The sequence below is a fragment of the Pseudoliparis swirei genome, chromosome 4, assembly GCF_029220125.1.
Source record: "Pseudoliparis swirei isolate HS2019 ecotype Mariana Trench chromosome 4, NWPU_hadal_v1, whole genome shotgun sequence".
Classification (NCBI taxonomy): Eukaryota; Metazoa; Chordata; class Actinopteri; order Perciformes; family Liparidae; genus Pseudoliparis; species Pseudoliparis swirei.
Window position 1 is genome coordinate 30,244,327 of NC_079391.1, and position 20,137 is coordinate 30,264,463.

Here is a 20,137-nt window from a genome sequence, read left to right on the forward strand (position 1 = left end):
CCACCCGTTCTGTTCCCTGCCTGAGGTCTCATACAGGAATACCTTTTCCACCCTGACATTATCGAAAGCCCGCTGGCACCCACAGTTCCAGAATAGCTTTACTCTGAGCCTCAGCATTGCAGTGCACCTCAAATATAAATATATGTGTCGTCCTGGGGGTGGTGCTACAGGAAAGGTCAAAGGGTCATTCAAATAAAAGCTCCTCAGGCGTTTTTAAATGTGCGCAGCGAGCTGTAGAATATGCTAATTAGAGACTGTGTCGACTGCCGGTGGCCTGACGGAGGGGAGTCCATCACACGTGCAACACGGACAGGGTTCGTCCTCTGGGGACGACGTGGACCTGCAAAAAAAGGTCTTTCTTCGCGGATTGAATTCCTAAGTTGTCATGGAGACGGCTCTGGACAAACAATTGGCATCCAGCCATTTAGCTCCTCCTCTGCGACCGACAGCCATATGATGATATGAGGTCAGGCCTTTATAGCGGATGGGTGCACAGACACATTCCACGGGTCAGAAACATCCAGCAGCGACGATGCATTCATGAACACACAAACGCATCATATTATAATCACAGAGGGGGCGTTATTAAGAATATTAAAGAGTCTCGTCTCACTGAGGGTCTGTCGTCTGTCTCTTAAACCTACAGCGGGACAATTTGTATTTAATTGATAAGAGTCTGGTCCGAAGAGGAAGACGAGGATGGATATTAGAGGAAATGGAACACGCCAACAGTTGACTGACGGGAAGCTGAATGTTGCTAATAATCCTCAATTGCAGTTACAGTGTGGTTACAACTCTGGAGAGTATCACTTTAAATGAAGACGAGGGAGTCGGCCTGGAAAGTGATTTACTGAGCGGTGGCTGATGGGTTTTGATGATGATTCAACGCGTCGGGAGACAGACGGCGTTCTGCTCCAGCGTGGCGTTCGTGGGGCTCCGGCTCCTTCTTTTTAATGATGTTAAATGAACATTAATTTCCAGTTATGCTATTTAACGTGTGAGGAGGCGAGCTTCACATGTGGATATGTTGAATAACAAGTGTGCCTCATTTACATAATATATATTGTCGCTAGTTTACTGACTCGCTTTAAACGTGGGATTTATTGGCGGCTGTGGCGAGCGGCTCCTTCTGACCACCAGGGGTTGGCGGTTCAACCCTTGAGCAAGACACTTAACCCCCGAATGTCTCCCTGTAGCTGTGTCCGCGGCGTATGAATGTAACATGTACTGTCTTTGAGTACCTTTTTTAAAAAGCGCTTTTAAAATTAAATGGATTATTATTATTATTTGACGCTATTTTTCTTAGTTATCCAGGTCTTTGAAGACACAGATGTGTTGACGGCTCCATTAGGGGAGGAGACAATTACACAGGAGGCTCTAAACAGGGTTCGTACGGTCATGAGAAACCTGGAAAAGTCATGGAATTTTAAAATGGTCATTTCCAGGCCTGGAAAAGTCATGGAAAAAACTTAAATCACAAAAGTTTTGGGAAAGTCATGGAAATTTGCTAGATTCACATGTTGATTTACGCCGATTTTGAAAAAACAAACATGTTTTGAAAGAAAGACGCTCAAAATATAAGCCAGCATACTCTTACTGACGGCGCAATTATTATTTGTTCACGTTGCAAGTGAACGCACCTTAACTGGAAAGTTCTCTGGCCATCGGTCGGGATATTCGTATATGTATACAAATGTTTATTCTTTTAATCAAAATATTGTCTCTTATTCATTTGTTTCATTTTAGGTATACTGTATGCTATGGAATTCACATTGGAATACTGAATGTTGTCACTTCCTCATGTATAAACCGAGGTTTCAGTTTGGTCATGGAAATTTGGTTTCAAGTCATGGAAAAGTCATGGAAATCCATTGGTCAAAATGTGTAAGAACCCTGTCTAAATATCCACAGACCTGCATCATTTGGGCCAAATCTGAGCACAACCACAACAGATTTTTTAAATTTTTCCAGTCTAATGTGCCCCAGGGTTTCGTCCTCGCTGTGTGTTTTGAGTCCACCACCACTACACGAGCGTCTTAAACCAATCGGATCGCTCGTTTGAAACCGCCTGTTGCTCGATGGCCGCCGGAGGCCAGTGGACACTTTGGTTCAGCCACAGCTAGAGCAGCAGACGCTCCGGCAGCAGGAGTTCACGGTAATGAAGAGGCGTTTACGTGGCCACCAGATGCCCGACTCAAACCGCCCGATCCACATGATCGTCTCCTTTGGCCCGCAGATCGTTCGGGGATATCGATGTCCATCGCGGTGGTCGCTGCCTTAACGAGGCGCTCCAACGGCTGAAAGAGGAATAATGGGAATATATATGGCAACATTTTATTCAAATAAAAACAAAATTCAGTTGTGTGTTTCAGTTATGGCGTAAACACGTGCATTAAGCAGCTCTCTTTTTAGTATTCCAGCTCTCCCGGTTGCCTCTTTCCTCCGCTCTCCGGCTCATGGCGGTTGTTTTGAATAATGTCCCAATTAAGTCGTCGGAATGTCTCGCTGCCGATGGTCGTTACGCAATGGAAATGTAATCTGATGGAAATGTGGCCCAATGGGCGCACACATTTTTTCCTCTGAATGCAATCTGTGTGCAGATCATCCTCCACATCGCGTGACCTTTTACCTGTTCATCACGCGAGCCGCTGACGCGTTAATTACATTGTTATAATCCCTATTTGTGACCATCTGCTCGCATCTCGAGTCGTATTTCGTTATTTTTTCTCCATCCGAGCTGCACATTATGCATATTTCCTTTCCATCGTGCTAATTTTACAGTTTTACAATGCTCTTAATGTGCACATCGATGCCAGGTCGTGGACCAATGACTCGATGAGCCTCGCACGCGTCTGAAACGCATTACACTCTTTACTACCCCTCTCTAAAGCGTCTGCCTTATAGATCAACATTATGCGTTTCTAAACGACGTCTCGTAGAGCCGACGGCGGCCGACCCGGCTCACGTCGGGGCGGCGTCACAGTCCGGTGTGCAGTCCTCTGCGTCGGGCTGTGAAACACGGCGCTGTCTCGTCACACACTCGGCTCATGAAGGAGGGGAGCCGTCGGGAGCTCTCCACCTTTCAAGCGTCTCGTAATCATTAGGCTCACACTGCTTCTGTGTCCAGCAGCCAGAAAATGAAGTTCTCTCTTTTCTCATTAAAGAAGCCAGTGAGCTGGAAGGTACATTTCTTCTTTTTTTTTTTTTTTTACCTGCTAAGCAGCTCATCAGCCTGGTTAAAACTATCAAAGACACGAATAAGGCTGTTCCGCTCGTGAGAGGATCATTAGGATGAAGATGAAGATGCGGCGACGCTAATCACTTAGTCTTCTTTATACATCTTCATGTTTTTAACCCTCCTGTTACCTTTAGGGTCAATTTGACCCCATTCAATGTTTAACGTCGGTGTTCTTTGGGGTCAATTTGACCCCAGGCTGTTTTTCACTGTCAAACATATAAGAACTAGAACGGCACTCAGTAGAGCGCATACTTTCACATATCACAAGATTGGGCATTGAATTATGAACATGTTGGCATTAGTTGCATGCCAATTGGATACAAATTGACCGCGCTATGGTAAAAAGAAGATTTTGACCTTTTCATGACTTTGACCCGATCGATCCCAAAATCTAATCAAATGGTCCCCGGATAATAACCAATCATCCCACCACATTTCATGCGATTCGGTTTAATACTTTTTTAGTTATGTGAGTAACAAGCATACAAATAAATAAATACATACACGGCGATCAAAACATAACCTTCCGCATTTTCAATGCGAAGGTAAATATCAACTTTTTTATTTATTTAAAGGGCTATTTAGGTAGTCAACAAACAAACATAAAGTACCTCACACTTAAACTTGGGAAACAATATTAATTCTAATAATCTTCTGGAGGTTTTAACTGCTGGGGTCAAATTGACCCCGAGGGTAAAATATGTCAGTAAATGTGAAGGTAACAGGAGGGTTAAGGGGACACATCGCTCGCTCTTTTCTGTGCCCGTGCACATAATGGATAGCTCCGCGTAGCAACCCGCCAACTGTGAAATGAGACGACCCTTTTAATCCGTGTTGTTTGACGCGGCGGTAACGCACGGCCGGGTTTGAGTCGTAACGTTGGCCCGGTTTCCTGTGAAGGGCAGTGCCAGCGTTGTTCAGCAGAGCGGCGAGCGTTCGTTATTTCATCACCTGGGCGTCGAGCCCCGGCTAAAAGGGGGCGGGGCTGCACACGCCATGGTGACGGGGAGTCGAGATCGGGGTTATCCACGCCGCGTGATGCTTTAGGCGACCTTGCCCTTGGGGCCCAAGCTACAAGGGGGCGTGTCCTTCCGGGTGGTCGTATTGTCACAGCTGCTCAATGACGGAACACAGGAAATGACATGTGGCCTGTGGATTGTCGCTAATCGATTGGGCAACTCCATCAGAATGAACCCCGGTTGGACCAATGGGTGGCTCCAGTCCAAGCGCGTCCGCTCATACACATCTCTCCCAGGAATGACTTTCCTTGCCCTCTCCGGCCTAATGAAGGAACTTTCTTTAAATGTCAATGAGTGGCGGTGGTGTGTGGTTCTTTTTTTCTCGTCCCCCAATTAGTTTTCCATCACGTGCTCCTCGTGCGAGTCGAGCTGCACGGACCTCGACCGTCTGACTGGGATTTTCAATCGGCTGTCGCATGGCTGCCACGATGCAACTGGTGACTCCCGTTGTCTCCCAGCAGGTTGCCCTTTTTACCTGCCATCGATTGTAAAGGGTGAACCGGTCATTACCGTGCGGATGAGCCTGGTGCTCATCAGCTGATGCTATTTTCGGGGCCTTTTGTTGGAGCTCTTTGGCTTCAATTGACGGCAAGACCGAGGGGAAACATGGCGGCGGCGGATCGGGCGACGCAACTCCATCACTCGGCGGTGTGTTTGGAGGGCGACCGGCTCAGAGCCGGTCGTCCTCCAATCGAAGAGTCGGTGGTTTGGTTTCCCTCCCCAGCTCCACTAGTCCATGTGTCCTTGGGAGAGACGCCTAACCCCAAATTGCTCCCCGTGTACGATTGGGTGTTAGATAGTTCTGTTGGGTAGTTCTGTTGGGCTGGTGGCCCCCGCAACAGTGTCTGAATCTGGGCTCAGATTGGTCTAAAAACTTGGAAATGCACGCAGAAGAATTAACAAATGTATTCGATTTACAAACGCAGAGAGAAGAATTTACAAATAAGTTAGACTCTCAAATGCACACGGAACGATTCACAATTACATTCCTAATGCACGCAAAAAAAATATTTGGATTTATAAAAATGTAGAAGGAAAACCACAAATATATTTGTGCGTTTCTTTGTTGATTTATATGCATTTGTTTATGCATCGCGACACATTTGTTTTGGGGTTTTTGAGACTCCTCTGCCGTGGCTCGATTCACAAATGCGTGTTTTTTGTCTGTAGCCAATCGGACGTTGTCCTCGTTTTCAACCAATCGCATGAAGACCAGAAAAGTACAAGTTAATTTTCCATTTCTGGATGATTCCGACCTGTGGATTGAGCTAGATGGCAATTCTTTTAAACGTTGAGGGCTGTAGCGGCGCACACACACACACACACACACAAACATCGAGTTGACCAGCAGATTGGAGGCCGTTAGTCCTCCCTAACGGGGGCCCCTGGTGAGCAGGAAGAAGAAGAAGAGGAGGAGGAGGAGGAAATGCTTCCTGCACCAAAGGAGACCCAGGGGACGCATCCACAAGCGTGTCCTATACCCACACTCGCTTTGTTTGCTCTACGCGCAGCTCCTGTCGTCGTGTGTTATCAGATGAGGACGGCAGCGTCTGTCGACGGATAAGGTCACCGTCGGGGTGAAGTTATTACGCATGTCGGAGGCGGAGGGGAAGCAGGCGCGTACACTTCCTCTGGGGATCGGGTGACAAAGCCAGATTAGACTGTATCTTCATCGACATGCTGCAGGTGGAAGCGGGCCCCCGTACCCGGCTGGGGGTGAAGGAATGTGGGTCATTTTATCCATTAAACATGATGCAGCTGCCATCTGACACGGATACGCTCTAGTTTCAGGCAATAGCTTCCTCGCCTTTATCAGTCGGGGGGGGGGGGGTGCTCTAGTTATTCTCCGTGAGTTTAAGTTTATTCTGCTCGCGGGTTGTTTTCGCATCACATAAATATTGTGTTTTATCCGAAAGGGATTTATTAAATTTTCTCCTGGAATGCGACGACGACTGGATTCGACAATACATTCGAGTATCGCCTCGAATCGCAGCCCCCGCCATCTCCGAGCGCCATATACCCGAGTTCTTTAAAGCGGCGGCGCCGCAGTCTGAGTGAAGCCGGTACAGTCGGACCCACTCAGAATCAGAAACAGGTTTATTGCCAAAGAATGTTTTCACAAACAAACGAGGAATTTTTTTTGGTGGAAGGTGCAACATTTGGACATGACAAACAAACAACAATCAACGCGACGGAAAGACAACAAATAATGTGAGAGTGTTTGGGTGTGTGCTTTAGTTAAAGTGCATGTTAAAGTGACGTGTGTGGAGGAGGGAAGAAGAAGGAGGAGGGAGGAGGAGTGGGAGGAAGAGGGAGGAGGAGGAAGAGGAAGGAGCGGGAAGAAGGAGGAGAGAGGAAGGTGGAAGAAGAGGTGGTAGTCCTGGGGGTGACAGTCAGTCAGTCCGGGTTCCATTCATGAGCCCGACCGCCGACGGGAAAAAGCTTTTGTTGTGGCGGGTGGACTTAGTCATGATGGACCGCAGCCTCCTCCCCGAGGGGAGGGACTCGAACAGGGAGTGTCCAGGGTGGGAGGGGTCGGCGACAATCTTTCTGGCCCGCTTCAGTGACCTGGAAGTGAACAGGACCTGGAGGGAAGGCAGATTGCAGCCGATAACCCTCTCGGCCGAGCGGATGATGCTCTGCAGCCTGCGCTTGTCTTTGGCTGTGGCTGCAGGGTGCCAGACGGTGATGGAGGAGCAGATGATGGACTCAACGATGGCCGTGTAGAACTGTACCATCATCTTCCCTGGCAGGTTGAATTTCCTCAGCTGCCTCAGGAAGAACATCCTCTGCTGGGCCTTCTTGGAGATGGAGCCGATGTTCAGCTCCCACTTGAGGTCCTGGGAGATGATGGAGCCCAGGAAGCGGTAGGACTCCACAGCGTCGACGGGGGAGTCACACAGGATGAGAGGGCGGGTGGGGCTGCATTCCTCCTGAAATCCACAACCATCTCCACTGTCTTCAGAGCGTTGAGCTCCAGGTTGTTCTGGCTGCACCAGGTCACCAGGTGGTCAGTCTCCCACCTGTAGGCGGTCTCGTCCCCACCAGAGATGAGTCCAATGAGGGTGGTGTCATCCGCGAACTTTAGGAGCTTGACGGACTGGTGACTGGAGGTGCAGCTGTTGGTGTACAGGGAGAACAGCAGAGGGAGAGAACACAGCCTTGGGGAACCCGTGCTGGTGGTCCGGGAGCCTGAGACGTGTTTCCCCAGCCTCACGTGCTGCTTCCTGTCGGTCAGGAAGTCTGTGATCCACCTGCAGGTGGAGTCGGGCACGTGCAGCTGGGAGAGCTTGTCCTGCAGCAGGGACGGGATGATTGTATTGAAGGCAGAGCTGAAGTCCACAAACAGGATCCTGGCGAGGTTCCTCGGGAGTCCAGATGCTGGAGGATGTAGTGAAGGGCCATGTTGACTGCATCGTCTGCAGACCTGTTGGCTCTGTAGGCGAACTGCAGGGGGTCCAGGAGTGGGTCGGTGATGGTCTTGAGGTGTGACAGGACCAAGCGTTCAAGGACTTCATGACCACAGAGGTCAGGGCGACGGGCCTGTAGTCATTGAGTCCTGTGATCTTGGGTTTTTGGGACGGGATGATGGTGGAGGCCTTGAAGCAGGCTGGAACGTGGCATGTCTCCAGGAGGTGTTGAAGATGTCGGTGAACACCGGAGACAGCTGGTCAGCACAGTGCTTCAGGGTGGAGGGGAGACGGAGTCCGGGCCCGCTGCTTTGCGGGGTTCTGCTTTTTAAACAGCCTGTTGACGGCTCTCTCCAGGATGACGACGGGCGTCGCTGAGTTGATGGAGGTGCTCCAGAGGTGTGAGCCCCTGATGGGCTGGGGGAGGGTGGGCTGATGGTCTGTGGCTTGTTGGTGGGGTTGTGGGGGATTGTCTCAGGACTGCTCCATTGTCTTTCAAAGCGGCAGTAGAACTCATTTAGCTCGTCTGCCAGAAGCACATTGTTCATGGAGTGGGGTGATTTGGGCTTGTAGTTGGTGATCTGCCTGAGCCCTCTCCAGACAGAAGCAGAGTCGTTTGCTGAGAGCTGCTGTTGCAGTTTCTCAGAGTACAGTCGTTTAGCATCTCTCACCGCCTTGCTAAACCTGTATTTGGACTCTGTGTACAGGTCCTGTCCCCACTCCTGAATGCCTGGTCCTTCTGCAGTCTTAGCTTCCTGAGCTCCGCTGTGAACCAGGGTTTGTCGTTGTTATAACTCACCCTGGAGCTGGATGGAATACAGCTGTCCTCACAGAAGCTGATGTAGGAAGTTACAGCCTCTGTGTATTCATCCAGGCTGTTGGTAGCAGTCCTGAAGACATCCCAGTCAGTACAGTCCAAGCACGCCCGTAGATCCTCCAGAGCCTCACTGGTCCACTTCTTGAACTTCCTCACCACAGGTTTGCAGAGCTTTAGTCTCTGCCTGTATGAGGAATCAGATGATCCATGAGGTGGCCAGGGTTTCCCAGTGCAGCTCGAGGGACGGCGTGATAGGCCCTGCTGATTGGTGTGTAGCAGTGGTCCAGAATGCTCTTCTCTCTGGTAGGGCATCTAATTAACTGTCTATAGTTAGTGAGTTCGTGGCAGAGGTTTCCTTTGTTAGAGTCCCCGAGTACAATAACTAAAGAGTCCGGGAAGGTCCGCTCCACACACCGTATCTGTTCGGCGAGGGTCCGTTGTGCCTCGTTCACGTTCCCCTGCGGCATGTAAACTCCGCCAGGATGAATGAAGCGAACTCACGTGGGGAGTAGAAGGGTTTGCAGTGAATGATAAAAGATTCCAGGTCCGGCGAACAGTGCTGTAGGATCACCGTTACGTCGTTGCACCAGCCGTTGTTGAGGTAAAAGCAGATTCCTCCACCCTTTTTTTTCCGGAGAGCTCCGTGACCCGTCCGCTGAACAGCTGGAAGCCAGCGAGCTGGAGCGCAGAGTCTGGTATCGAGCCACTAAGCCATGATTCCGTGAAGCACAGAACGGAGGATGAGGAGAAGTCTCTGTCTCTCCCACCAGCAGCTGGAGTTCGTCCAGTTTGTTGCACAGTGAGCGGACGTTGGAGAAATATGCCCGCAGCGCTGTACGAGATCCCGTTCCGTAGCCGCAAAAGCGCCCTGAGCGTTTCCTCTCCGCCGGCGTCTCACCGGGGCGAAGGTGAGCACCTTTACAAAATGTCCAGTAACTCACAGAAGTTAAAACGTTGGAGTAAATCCATGGAGTTGTTCCCCTGATGTTCAAGAGCTTCTCTTCTGAAAGAGCTCTGGGAATCCCAGCAGAAAACAGTATTTAAAACGAAAACAACAAAAAACATCGCGCACCAACACACCGAGGCGACCGTCCGCGGCGCCATCAGGACGCGTGCGAGGGAGACTGACAGATGGCCTCTCCGGAGTCGAAGCCGCAGAGCCGCAGTGACAGCTGCCTGAATGCACAGCAGCGCCACTGAAGTCAAGAAAAGACGAGGGTGAGAAAGAACACCGGCGCTGCTCCACTGAATATGTCCTCTTCACGTTAAAGTTCTATTTAGTAGGTATAAAGACTTTTTTTAAAATTTCAATTCAATTCAGTTTATTTGTATGGCCCAATTTCACAAATTACAAATTAGTCTCGGAGTGCTTTACAATCTGTACACATAGACATCCCTGACCTTTGACCTCACATCGGATCAGGAAAAACTCCCAAACAACCCTTCAGGGGGAAAAAAAGTGGAAGAAACCTTCAGGAGAGAACAGAGGAGGATCCCTCTCCAGGATGGACAGAAGAAAAGATGTCATGTGACCAGAAGGACAGATTTAGAGTTTAAATACATTCAGTTGTAATGACTTTATTGTTTATTGAGTTATTCAAATAGTTTCCTGTGAATAGATGAATCGTTGGTTATCTAAAATAAACTCTGCATACATGTAGATGCGATGGAATTTAATTAAAGCTTTTTAAAAATCTTTCTCCCCTTGCCGTGTCGGCTTATAAGATAGTAACGAGCCCTAATGGTATCCTTGAGCTGGAAAAAGACGTGAACCTTTGCCGGCTGTTGCATTTTAACCGTCCAGAGCGTGCCACCCCACTGGAAATTTGACTTGGGATCAACCTCCCGGAAATGTGTCCACGCTCCCGGGAACACGGCTGGTTAAATGTGGCCTTCGTTGGTAACTTTGAATTTAGATTCATCAGGCGTAGCGGTGCTGCTGCCGTCAGATCACTGCAGGGACGTAATGAACTGAAAGAGACGGTTTTCACACAGTATTACACAACTGGGAACAACAAATACCTCCAATCATGGAATTGACCTTGTTCCACCGATTCCATTGTGAAATTAACATTTCCGCTCAAAGCGCCTCCTCAAGGCGGGGAAAATAAAAAGAGAGCACGCTGTCTTTGTCGCATACAAAATACATCTGATCTTTTATTTTGTGCATAAAAAGAAATGGAATAAAGGATCACTTATTTTGCACAGCTCCTTTCAACTCGTCACATACGGACGTTTGGACCCATCGCCTCACTGACAATGACATATGAAAATAGATATATATTGTGTGTGTATATATATATGTATGCGTGTATATATATATGTATATATGTGTGTGTATATATATATATATATACACTACCGTTCAAAAGTTTGGGGTCATCCAGACAATTTCGTGTCTTCCATGAAAACTCACTTTTATTTATCAAATGAATTGAAAATTGAATAGAAAATATAGTCAAGACATTGACAAGGTTAGAAATAATGATTAATATTGAAGTATTAATTTTGTTCTTCAAACTTCAAGCTCAAAGGAAGGCCAGTTGTATAGCTTATACCACAAGCATAACTGTTTTCAGCTGTGCTAACATAATTGCCCAAGGGTTTTCTAATCAGATATTAGTCTTCTCTAAGATTAGCAAACAAATTATTACCATTACAGAACACTAGAGTGATAGTTGCTGTAAAGGGGCCTACACTATGGAGATATTTCATTAGAAACCAGACGTTTCCACCTAGAATAGTCATTTACCACATTAACAATGTATAGTGTGTATTTTTGATTAATGTTATTTATATTGAAAAAACAGTGCTTTTCTTTGAAGAATAAAGATATTTCTAAGTGACCCCAAACTTTTGAACGGTAGTGTATGTGTATATACATGTGTGTATATATTTGTGTGTATATATATATATGTTTATGTATATATGTGTATATATATGTGTATATATATTTCTATAAATATGTATATATATATAAATATGTGTATATATATTTATATATATGTATATATATTTATATAAATTTATATATGTGTATATATATGTATTTGTGTGTGTGTGTATATATATATATACAGGACTGTCTCAGAAAATTAGAATATTGTGATGAAGTTCTTTATTTTCTGCAATGCAATTAAAAAAACAAAAATGTCATGCATTCTGGATTCTTTATTAATCAACTTAAATATTGCAAGCCTTTATTCTTTTTAATATTGCTGATTATGGCTTGGCAAGAAATCTCAAATATCCTATCTCTAAATATTAGAATATCATGAAAAAGTATACTAGTAGGGTATTAAACAAATCACTTGAATTGTCTAATTAACTCGAAACACCTGCAAGGGTTTCCTGAGCCTTGACAAACACTCAGCTGTTATAAATCTTTTTTTTGGTCTTGGTCTGAGGAATTTTTTTTTTGAGGTAGGATTTTAAGTTTTCATAATCATATTAAATGCAAAAGATTAAAATATTTCAGCTAATGCACAAGCATGATTTTAATTTTTAAGTAATACAGAAAACTTTGTTTATCACAATATTCTAATTTTCTGAGACAGTCCTGTATATGTGTAATCGGGTGGTTCACACACTAAAACGCAACTGAATTCAACTTAAAATAAGTTTGGTTTCACGATGGATACAAACTGTGGCCTCCTGGGTGAAAGTCCTGTTTGTTTGACTCCATCCTCCCAACCTTCCCTAGGAGAACTCATTTTATATTCCTGGACCAGAACTCCGGAACACTTTCTCTGAGCGTCTGCTATCGCTGCAGTTAACGTTGGGAGTTAATTGAAAACCTGGAGCAGTTTTTTTATATGCACACTAAATGGCGCCTTGTGCCAACGGCCACCACAACACATCTGTATTTGAAAAAACCTGGGATTGAGACCGAGCTGGGAATTTAAATAGGCTGCTGTATTCAAAGTGCTTCACGACAAAAGAACAGAGCAACATTATATATCTATATATATATAAATGTATGTGTGTATATATATATATATATGTGTGTATATATATATGTGTATATATACATCTATATATGTGTATATATATTTCTATATGTGTGTGTATGTATATGTGTGTATATATATTTGTGTGTGTGTGTATATGTATGTATGTATGTGTATATATATATATATGTGTGTGTATATGTATATATACTTATGTATGTATATATATGTGTGTGTATGTATATATGTGTATATGTATATATATTTATGTATGTATATATATGTATATATATATGTGTGTGTATATTTATATATGTGTTTACACTCTATATGTGTATACACTGTATATATATATATATGAATTATAGAAAAGAAAATCACCAAATATGCCTGAAATCCGGTTGAAAGCTCTTGGTTGGAAGCTCCCCTGCAGACCCTCGTCCTGCATCCTTCTGTTCCCGTGTGTCGGGTTGGTTCAGTCACATGTCGTCTTTACCGCCGTGTCTGATGCACTCCTAATTTGTCTTTTCAGCACTTTAAATAACACAAACTGTGACTCGCCGCACTGTTTCTGACATCCTATACGCTGCACCACAGCTCGGCTGTCAGAAGTGTTACCACGGCACGCAATTATGCACCGGCATTACCCGGTGATGTCCGACCTATTCACCATCTCCTGCCATCTGTTCGGTAACATCTCCACCATTATGCATGGAGGTTTGGTGGAGCTTTTTCTCTAAAAGTAGAAAGAAGTGATCGCTATAATGCAGCGGATTCAGGTCCGTTCCAGTCGTTGTAATTACATGTACGTCGGCACATGTAATAGCCTTTAACAAAAGACTATACTGTATATTACTACCATTAAGGGAACTGCTGACCAGTCGCTCTCTCAGTAGAGAAGCTCCACATGTAAATGAGCCGGAATTAATATCCAATCCCCGTAAATGGACTGTAGCTGAGAATCAGCCCAATTAGTGCGACCACATTATAATCAGTGGAGCATCATCTGTATTCACAAAAGGAAAGGTTGTCTCTCGGCTAATTACTGTACATTGTGTTAACGCTGCGGCCGCTCTGTTTCCGTCCACACGTGAACCTGTCGTAGAGCGCCGCGCGCCTCCGCATCGCCAGCCGTCGGCGCCCGCTGTCACGGAAATAGAAGTCAAGTGAAGTTGATGTTTACGGCCTCGCTGGGCTTCAGGGGCCCACGACAGCAACGGCGTCTGATGCCGCTTCGAGAGGACACGGAACAAAGCCCCCTCACCAGAGAATTAGGACATCAAGGATCGAGAGATGGCACTTTGAAGGGGTGGAATCAAACACCGCCGACTCCTGCAAATAAGGTTTATCCATTTAGAAAGAAGAAGGTGGCGGAGCAAACGCTTCCCTTCTTTTCTCGTTCAATGTCTCGTCCAGTCCATTAAGTGATATTTTGTTGTTTATAATGCAACACAAAGGATTTATATCCCGTGGCTGTTTGTGTTTACACTACAAAAACACACTTTGGGGGAAAGATCATGGTTTAGCCAGCGGCCCTGAACTGTTGTAATGGACTGAAATGCACATTTTATAAAATTTTTGGCCCTCATCCCCGAGACAGACACACCACCACCAACCAATAGCAAAGCAGAGAGGAGTCACCATGCAGCCCCCGTCCTGCGATCAGCACCGCGGACAGCGGAACATTCCTCTGAGGATGTTGCAAACGGGGTTTCGTTTGCGGCAACATTCACTCTTCGTTTCATTGCAGCCGTTTGCTAAAGTCCAAAAAGTTCATTTTATTTCTCATTAATGTTCACTCGGCACCCCATCTTGACAGAAAAAAACAGAAATGTAGAAATGTTTGCAAATTTATGAAAAAAGAAAAACCCTTTGCTCAGTAGAAGCACCTTTTTGAGCTAGTCCAGCCATGAGTCTTCTTGTGAATGATCCAACAAGTTTACGAAGAATACTCGTGTGATATTCCAGTTTTTCTTTTTTAATAAATTGGCAAAAATTTCTACATTTCTGTATTTTTCTGTCAAGATGGGGTGTTGAGTGAACATCAATGGGAAATAAAATGTCATTTTTAGATTTTAGCCAACGGCTGCAATGAAACAGAGTGAAACATGTGAAGGGGTCTGAATACTCTCCGTACCCGCTGTGGAACAACCTCTCCGTGTTCACCTCTTGTCTTTATTGTCTTCAGGGTAGAAGTTTCTTGAATGTTTTCTCAGAGCCTTTTTACCTAATTACAAAACGCTGAGGTTGTCGTAAAGACCTCGAGTTAACATGCGTTCTGGGTGTCCCCATCAAAGCTCGAGCACCGGTGTGAACGCAGCCGAGATGCATTGAAGATCCATGGAGATCCGATCGCCCGGCCCACTTTCTGCAACTCTTCAAATCATCCTCCTCCTCCTCCTCACACACAACCTCCTGAGCACACACACACACACACACTAAACGGAGCCCAGGAGCGCTGAGCGAGCTGCGCCGTTCGACACGTCGTTGCTCACGCCGCGCCCACACTTTATGAAGGCAGGCTAATAAAAACAAGAGCAAACACTTTATATACTCCCACGTCGGGAACCGCGGCGGAAAGCAGCTTCTGACCCGTCACAATAAAAGCCTCAAACATTTAGAGCTAAACTGCATACAAAAAAAAAGAATCAACTCGCGACTTAATATATAGTGAAGTGGCGTGATAGACCGCAGTTTTCAAAACGATGGAGGATATTACGACTGCTGTCTCCTGCTGGTTGAAACCAACAGTCATGTGGTCTTCGATGTAGGACACATGTTCATTTGGCATTACAGCTCCGGGAAGCGAGATCAAGGACCACTCCAGGTACATCCTCACCCCGGGTTAGAACGGGTCCACTTGGGGTCAGACCGACGAGTCTGAACACGGCCAAAAGTAACTCGGCACATCTTACTTCTTAAGATATTCAGTTCTTAAAAATGTGTTAACGGGTTTGTACGGTCGTGGAAAACCTGGAAAAGTCCTGGACTTTTAAAATCCCCTAAATTTGGGAAAGTTCATGTGAATGTGTCGTATTCATATCTTCATTTGCTCTTTCATACTCGCACATTGTTCTCGATGCAAGTGAACGCACCATGACTGAAAAGATGTAAATGTTTATTCTTTTAATCAAACTCTTGTCTCTCATTCATTTGTGTCATTTAAGGTTATATACTGTATACTTTGGAACACACACACACACACACACACACACACACACACACACACACACACACACATATATATAATTTGACAGCATGCAGGATGTTTTGTTGTTGCTTCCTGTCCCTCTCTCTAGAGGTCTGGTGTTTATTTTGGCCGACACATCTCGGCGGAGCAAAGAACGGAGGCCGTGATTTGAGATTGTTGCCTCGAAGCCGGAGACCGCGCCTCACTTTGTGAAGACGAAAGCTGTCGCTTTTTCTAATATTCCGACATGTAATCTTTAAATGAGATGGACGTGGCTTCTCGGGGCATTAGTGGCTCTCTTCGCTGTTCGTCAAGTCGTCGTAATGCATTCGCTCTCATCGCTGGCTTAAAGACGATCTTGGGGAAAGTAGCCAGACAGCAGAGCTGAAATCCTGACAGCCCTCAATTTAAATGGAGTCCATTCAATCCAGTCCATCGGAGGCGGTGAGGCGGTGAGGCGGTGAGGGGGTGAGGCGGTGAGGGGGCGTGGCAGCTTCTGGAAGGGGAACAAGATATGAGCTAACATGTGGATTCATACATTCTCAACCCCACGGCGCTCATCTGGCCGTCATGCAGCAGTTTCTCTTCAGCCTCCAGTCACACGAAGGACGCTCCACACCGGCTCTTCCTCCCCGGAGCAAGACGTGGGCCGCTCTCGCTCTCTTTTGCTCTCTCTCTCTCGTTCGCTCTCTCTCTCTCTCGTTCGCTCTCTCGTTCGCTCTCTCGTTCTCTCTCTATCGCTCTCTCTATCTCTCTCTCTCTCTCTCTCTCTATGTCTCTCTCTCTCTCTCTCGTTCTCTCTCGCTCTCTCTGTCTCTCTCGCTCTCTCTCTATGTCTCTCTCTCTCCGTCTCTCTCGTTCGCTCTCTCTCTGTCTCTCTCATTCGCTCTGTCTCTCTGTCTCTCTCTCGCTCTCTCTCTCTGTCTCTCTCGTTCGTTCTCTCTCTGTCTCTCTCGCTCTCTCAATCTATGTCTCTCTCTCTCTCCGTCTCTCTCATTTGCTCTCTCTCTGTCTCTCGCTCTCTTGCTCTCGCTCACTCACTCACTCTCTCTCTCTCTCTGTCTCTCTCTCTGTCTCTGTCTCTCTTGCTCTCTCTCTCTCTGTCTCTCTCTCTGTCTCTGTCTCTCTTGCTCTCTCTCTCTCTCTCTCTGTCTCTCTCTCTCTCTGAAGCGGAGTGGTGTGAAAGTGGAGCAGCGCCGCCCCATTCCACTGGTTTGGGGATGAAGTGATGAGTCCGGTCCTCTGCATTTTGTTTCCTCCGCATGTCCAACATGTTCTTATTGAGGTTCTTTTCAGGAGAGATGGCCGCCCCGTGCTGCTGGTAATCCCACATTACAGTCCTAATCCTTTACGTTTCAGTCCTGGTTGACATGGCGACACGCTTGGAGGCGGCAAATGTGTGTTTAACATTCCTAGAACATAAAGAAGAACATGAGTTGAGCAGCTGCGTTGTCAGTAGTACAACAGAGTCGTATCCGTTAACACGTGTTTATGTAAATTAGGACATCAGTCGATAATTAGCATTGTTCCATTTCGCCACGAGCAACTGTGATTTGAGTTCTGTCGTGTCGAGATGTGTCACAATAATTACTCTCTGGTCTCACCGCACAATACGCAGATATGACTGCAGTCATGTTTACGTTATTGAGTTGTAAATGAACATAAACGCTACTTTTTTTTAACGATATATGGACTTGTCCTCAATGCGCCTTCTAATGTTATTGGAATTTGTGTGTTTTTGGTTGCACATCGTCCACCAGGTTTAGCCCCCCCCCCCCCCCCTAAATGAACGCTCTTAATGTGAACAGGCTGCATGCAGAAAGGAATGTTTGGGAAGATATATAAATATGACCTCCATACTTTTTTTTGGTATGATACGTGGACTTGTCCTCATTGCGCTTTTTAAGCCATTGCACATTGTCGATATTACACATTCTTTTGATTTTTGGTTGCACGTTGAGTGACGATACGGTTCCACGGCGGACGAGTTGCCTGCAGCTCTTAATCCGGTTCGCTTTTGTTGCTCGACCATGTTCCATCCCGGTTGGTGCCGAATGAGGCGGCGTGTCATTTCCTGTTAGCCCTCCATGCACAGGTCAGGCACTTTTGGGGGAAATGGAACGGCCCGTGTGTTCCCTGTTGTCAACTGTAGCCGTTATTCCTCGGTTGCTGCTGCAGCTCTGCTAATCGCACCGTCGAGTGTCTGCGGACTGGCGAGCGTCCTCTGTAATTAGCCCCCCCGTGCTGCTGACGAGAGGCGAAGATGACGGAAGCAAAGACAACCTGGTAGGGGGGGGGGGGACAAAATAGAGTATAATCACATGACCTCTACATTCTCTACCGCAGTGACAGCTCGCCCAGCAGGTGAAGGAATCTGACGGCTCCGGCATCAACAGCGCTGCTGCACTGCAGCACTTAGAATACACACCGAGACGTGTGCGTGTGCGTGTGTGTGTGTGTGTGTCGACGTTCTGGAAATGAACACGCTGCTCTTTAGATCATGTGAATTATGGCAATAAAAGGGACATTATTTTCTATAAACGCAGGCGGAGAAATACCAGACTCTGTAATTAGCGGCTTTGTTGTTGTTTAAAAAGACGAGCTGTGACTCTGAGCGGACGTCGTGGGGCTGTTTTGTACTTCAATCATTCTCTGGGAGAAGTCAGCTTTCTTTATTGTGGCGTTCAAGGAAACTACCCTGTGTTTTTAGTTTGATATTTACATTTCGCCGTTTAAAAATAACATCTCTTGGTGTTTACAGCGAGGACTCGATGTGTTTTCATCAATGCAGTGCAGGCTGATGACCTTCACTGTCTATTCCTCGTGTCTCGAAAAGTTCACCGTGACGGTTAAAATACGAGTGATGTGAAAACGACACGCGTGTGAATTAACGCCGCATTAGCTCGACTTCAGACGCTCGGGTGGGAGGAGAAGCTTCTGGTGTAAGTTAAAGTACACATGCAGCAGAAACACACGGCCATAAAGGGCTCCCCGCGGAGCCCATTTTATTGCCACGCGTCAAATGTAAGGCGGGCATTGTCGCCGTGATTGAAGCCCCTTTTCTGCCCAGGGAAATGTGTTTCCTCGACGTCGCGCTGGGCAGGTATTTGTGTGTGTGTGTGAGCTGCCTATGGTTTAATGGTGGGGGTGGGGTGAGAGCCATTAGTCGTCGACCATATGTGCGAACCGAAAAGCTGACAAAACCTTTGGAAGCTGCGGGGATTAGCAGCCCTCGCAATCTTTTCACATCGCAGGGAGTCGTTTCACTCGGCGTTAATAACACACACGCAAAACAATGCTGCCGAGCGGAGCTGTTGGTATAAGCTTTGAAAAATGACTGAGTTGAACAGGATGTGAACGGTGCAGCCGTGGAGCAAAAGCAAGCCGCCGTACAGTCGTTCGCCTCCTCTGATTTAGACACGGCCCCCACCACAAGTAATAAAAACACAATGTCTTTAGAAATCAGCTCGCTACTCTCGTTCTTTTGGGGGGATTTGACAAATGGTTCTTCGCCCGCTCGGAGCTCGCCGGCGTCGTTACGCCCGACTCGTTGGGAAAGCGAGAACGATGGCGGTGATGTTCGCCTGTTTGTGTCCGTCTGGAGTCGGGTGGGGGGGGGGCCTTCAATCCAGTTTACATCCCAGGTTGAAATATCAACACCGCGTCAGAGGTCCACCGGAGAGCGGCCTCCGCTCTACACCCGGCTGCTTCCCGTGAAGCGAGGGGGGGGACAGGCACGCAGTCGGTTGCATTCGATTTCTTTTCAAAGAGATGACCGTTCATGCCCGTGTCGTTGTCATAACCAAGCGCTCCCTTCTGATTTGTCGTTGGCAGGATTTATGAGCGGGTCATAGACCCTCCTCAGATGGAGCTCACCGCGGGCAGCGGAGTGTGGCTCGGCCAGCACGGCCACAAGCACGGCCTGTTCAAGGTAAGCCCGACGCACGCACGCACGCACGCACGCACGCACTCACACTCACACTCACACTCACACACACGCACTTCCCTCCGCCTGCTGTTGCTCGTGCATATTCACGAGCCGAGATGTCTCCAGTTCCCAGAGAAGTGCGTTTCGGTGCAGTTTGTCCACCGAGATCTGAGAACGATACCGAGCACCGGTCAGCTGTCGGTCAGTTAGCCTGCGAGCTACACTTGAGACTGCTGTTAACACTGTCAACTTTTTAATGTGTAAGATTAGGTCATAATTTCAGTTTAATACATAATAATCACATATATTAAGAGAAACTTTTTTGACATCATGGCCGACGTATTGTTTTTCCCGTTTTTGCCATTTTGGTTTGAACTTAATCCAATAAACACATTTTTTTAAAATGCAAACACACCGTGAACTAAAGACAGAATATTTTTAAATTAAGAGTGTTTTGACCGTCTTTCAGCTACCCCCCCCCCCCCCCCCCAAAAAAAAAAACGTCAGAAGGACGGAGCTCGCTCGGCTCTCCCTCCAAAGCTCAATACGCCTGCACCGTAAACATTAATTATCCTTTAACTAGTC

At 46.7% G+C, this 20,137-nt stretch overlaps 1 protein-coding gene across 1 annotated transcript in view; it reads left to right on the plus strand.

The window, feature by feature from the left end:
• The window catches only part of LOC130192529 (protein kinase C-binding protein NELL1-like), a 238,494-nt gene that overhangs the window by 74,759 nt on the left and 143,598 nt on the right, over positions 1–20,137 (plus strand). The window contains 1 exon segment of the mRNA XM_056412589.1: positions 19,459–19,555. Within this exon segment, the coding sequence (XP_056268564.1) occupies positions 19,459–19,555 (97 nt within the window).